At 43.7% G+C, this 4309-nt stretch overlaps 1 protein-coding gene across 1 annotated transcript in view; it reads left to right on the top strand.

Moving 5' to 3' along the window:
* Nucleotides 1–4309, top strand: part of SEMA6B (semaphorin 6B) — an 88121-nt gene that overhangs the window by 46279 nt on the left and 37533 nt on the right. Inside the window, exon 8 of the mRNA XM_015827702.2 lies at nucleotides 385–504. Coding sequence (XP_015683188.2) covers nucleotides 385–504 — 120 coding nt within the window. The remainder of the gene's footprint in view (nucleotides 1–384; nucleotides 505–4309) is intronic.

Genomic DNA, 4309 nt, shown 5'->3' with positions numbered 1-4309 from the left:
CCTCCTCCTCCTCCTCCTCCTCCTCCTCCTCTTCCTCCTCCTCCTCCTCTCCACAAACCCCACTCCCTTCTAAATGATGTTACCTAGTTGGGTCGTGAAACGTCTGCAAGAAAACAAACAAGGTCAGAGAGCGCCAAGGACCCCACAGTTCTCCTCCTCCTCCTCCTCCTTCTCTTCCTCTCTGCAAACCCTCTCCCTTCTAGCACTGATGCTGTTCCCTAGTTGGCTCACAAAACGTCTGCAAGGAAACCACCAAGCTCAGAGAGCACCAGGGACCCCACAGTTCAACCCTGAGCCACAGATATTCTCTCCCGATGCTTTTCCATTTTTGGCTATCATAAGTTCTTCAGCAGTTTTTTAAAAATTTCTCTCTCGTCTGGGTAGGTGGGATGCTGTTCACGGCCACGGTGACCGACTTCCTGGCCATTGACGCCGTCATTTACCGCAGCCTCGGAGACAGCCCGACCCTGCGCACGGTTAAGCACGACTCCAAGTGGTTTAAAGGTTGGGAACAGTGTTTGTGTGTGTGTGTGTGTGTGTGTGCACAAATGCTTTTGTGGTTGTAGAGTCTGAAAACGAGAGGCACGACCTCTTTCTAAGAGTTTCGTCCTGTAATTGACATCCCTTGGATAACTTTGACTTCGGATGCATTTTAGCCACGGCCTTTGGGACATGAAAAAAAAAAAAGCGGGATACAAGTAGTTCTTGACTTAACGACTGCAATGGAGACTGCTCAGGGCGGTCGTTAAATTGCGACGGTCATAAAGCAGGTTCTCCGTGTGTCCGATTCGATTTTGCAATGTTGTTTGCAGTGATCATGGAAGGAAGGAAGGAAGGAAGGAAGGAAGGAAGGAAGGAAGGAAGGAAGGAAGGAAGGAAGGAAGGAAGGAAGGGCAAAGGGGAGGGTGGGAATCACAACCAAGGGTTAGGGTTGAAGGGGGCTGAATCCCATCTGCAAAAGACAGCATCAGTTTGATTTCCCTTCAGCCAAATTTCTAGTCCTTAAGATTTTCTAGTTGAGAAACAGAAATGTTGGATCCTGAACGTTACAGAGAGAAAGAAAGAGAGAGAGAGAGAGAGAGAGAGGGAGAGGGAGAGAGAAAGAAAGAAAGAAAGAAAGAAAGAAAGAAAGAAAGAAAGAAAGAAAGAAAGAAAGAAAGAAAGAAAAGGGAGGGAGGGAGGGAGGGAGGGAGGGAAGGAAGGAAGGAAGGAAGGAAGGAAGGAAGGAAGGAAGGAAGGAAGGAAGGAAGGAAGGAAGGAAGGAAGGAAGGAAGGAAGGAAGGAAGGAAGGAAGGAATTACCTGACCATGAGAACAATTAACCAGTGGAACCTCCTGCCTCCAGAAGTTGTGGGTGCTTCATGACTGGAGGTTTTCAATTAGAGACTGGACAGCCATTTGACTGAAATGGTAGCGGGTCTCCTGCTTGAGCAGGGGGTTGGACTAGAAGACCTCCAAGGTCCCTTCCAATGCTCTTATTCTGTTATCCAATGTCTCTGGAAGGCTTCAGGTTCGTAATAACCCTCAATAATCGGGGCAGCTGGCAAACTCCTCAGCCACCAAAATCAAAAAGCTTTCCGAACAAAGTGAATTTACCGCTAGAGGGGTGTTAAAGTGCCTTAAATTTGAGTAGAGAATTATTTCAGCTGATTGATTCCCGCGCCACAGCTTCGTGAAGAGTTCTCAAACCAGTTAAAGGAATGAAATACACCACGCCAGGACTGCAAAATAAAATGGCATGTAAACCAAACCGGGGGAAAGATAATCTAAAACTTTACGAGCCCGATTTCAGATGCCTGAATGAATAAAAAGATGAGTTCTTTTTAACTGTCTTAAGTTTTAAAAAAATAAATAATCGTTCTCAATTGCGATATTTATGCATCCTGGAGAAGGCAAGATATTTTTTTGATTAGAAAACGGTAAAAAAAAACCGTCTTAAAACCAGAGGCAAAAAAATACGGGGGCAATATTTAAAGCCAAATTAATATTTTATTAATTTATTCCCAGTCTTAATAGCGTTCAGTAAATATATATGTGCAAAGCTAATGGTAGCCTTAGCTAATATTCCTTCCAGTCAGTTGATTAAAAGATTCTGGAATAATTTTAAAGGTTGCGTGTTTGTGCACATTTGTGCGCATTGGTATGTTTAAAATTATAAAACTGACAAAATAAAAAGAAATCTCAGGGACAAATGATAGAGGCCGGGAGTCATGATGAGAAGGGACAGAACAGAACAGAACAGAACAGAATAGAATAGAATAGAATAGAATAGAATAGAATAGAATAGAATAGAATAGAATAGAATAGAATAGAATAAGAATTACAGAATAGANCGCGCCCTCAAGACATGGTTATTTCAGCAAGCAGGACTGGCCTAAGGGGAAATTTTTTAGTGGGGTTTTTAAACATTTTTAATTAATTATAGCCAATTTAAATATTTCTTTTTAACCAAGTTTTAAGGGGTGTCTTGGGGTGTATTTGTATTTTATTGGTTGTTAGCCGCCCTGAGTCCGTAAGGAGAAGGGCGGGGTAGAAGTTTAATTAATAATAATAAAAATAATAATAGTATTCCAAGTGTGGCCTTACCAAGGCCTTGTAAAGTGGTATTAACACTTCACGTGATCTCGATTCTATCCCTCTGTTCACGCAGCCCAGCACACGTAAAAAAGATTTTGAGACTCTTGGCCGTAAGCCAAGGACTATTTGTGTATTATTCCGTAAAAGTAAAAACTTGAGGTTGTGTGGTAGAATCCTGTTCTACTGTCCCCCAAAGCAGTCGGAGTCACCGCTTTTCTTTTACTTTTCCCTTTGGCCCTAAACTTTTTCCTCTTCCCTTTTTTCCTCCCGTGTTTTCCCCTTATTTTCATTTTATCTTTGTAATTTTTAGATCAACTCATAAAATGGAAAGCCAAAAAGAATCAGCTTCAGTTAATGCTTGCAGATCCTCAGCAGGCAGAGATGCTAGCGGGAACACTCGCTGAATTTTATATATATATATATATATATATACATATATTTTTCCCTACTTAGGCAGAATGCCGGAATTTTATCAAAGTGCTGCTTCTTCGCAACGACAACGTGCTCTTTGTGTGCGGGACGAATGCCTTCAACCCCGTTTGCTCCGATTACAGTGTGAGTATCTGATCCCGTTCTCTCAGCTTCCTCTGCCTGACTTCCCGACTTGGAAGAACAATCAATCAATCAATCAATCAATCAATCAATCAATCAGAATAGAACTGGAAGGGACCTTGGAGGTCATCTAGTCCAACCTCTTGCTCAAGCAGGAGAGCCTAAACCAAGGGTCCTCAAGATAAGATAAGATAAGATAAGATAAGATAAGATAAGATAAGATAAGATAAGATAAGATAAGATAAGATAAGATAAGATAGATACTTGAAAACTTGTGGACTTCAACTCCCAGAATTCCCCAGCCAGCATGGGGGCACCCTAGCCAGGGGTGTCTACACAACATGGTACAAATAATCAGGATGTCAGCTACCGTGTTGTGATGCATATTAAAACAAAAACAAAAACAAGCAGAGCTTCAGCTGTTCACTGTGGCCGCCATCTTGACTTTTTTGACCTAACCCTGCCTCCAGACGTTGTGAGTCCACCGTTTGGAGGTTTGTAAGTCTTGCACGTCAGAGCTAAGTTGGTTCTGGTCTCTTTTGGGTTGGGATTCTGTGTCAGTTCTTCTAACCCAGGCGGTCTTCAAACTAGGCCTTTTTATGACTTGTGGACTTCAGCTCCCAGAATTCCTCACCCAGGCACACGTGCCTGGCTGAGGAATTCTGGGAGCTGAAGTCCACAAGTCATAAAAGGGCCAAGTTTGAAGACCCCAGCTTGTGGACTTCAACTCCCAGAATTCCTCAGCCAGGCACGCTGGCTGAGGAATTCTGGGAGCTGAAGTCCACAAGTCATAAAAGGGCCAAGTTTGAAGCCCCCTGTTCTAACCCATGCTCCTCCCAACAGATGGACTATCTAGAACCGATGGGGGACAACATCAGTGGCATGGCCCGCTGCCCTTACGACCCCAAGCACGCCAACGTTGCCCTTTTTACAGGTCAGTGCGGTGGGAAGGAGGCACTGCTGGGTTTTTTTGGGGGGGGGGTTCCGTTGCTTATGGTTTTTTTCCCTACCCCCACCTCTCTCCAAAAGATCTCCAAGTGGTGCACGTTCCCCCAGGAAATCCGAAGAAGTCTTCCCGAAATGGCTTTTGGGAAGCCTGGTGGATATTTTTTTTCATGTCTGCCTTCTAATAACACTGGTTAAGTTGGAAAGGGTTTCCCCAAATTCCTGATTCGACTCCT

Source organism: Protobothrops mucrosquamatus, unplaced genomic scaffold, assembly GCF_001527695.2.
Source record: "Protobothrops mucrosquamatus isolate PMUCROS unplaced genomic scaffold, P.Mucros_1.0 scaffold3885, whole genome shotgun sequence".
Taxonomy (NCBI): domain Eukaryota; kingdom Metazoa; phylum Chordata; class Lepidosauria; order Squamata; family Viperidae; genus Protobothrops; species Protobothrops mucrosquamatus.
The sequence above is the reverse complement of the archived record's forward strand: the minus strand, read 5'-3'. Positions and strand labels throughout refer to the sequence as shown.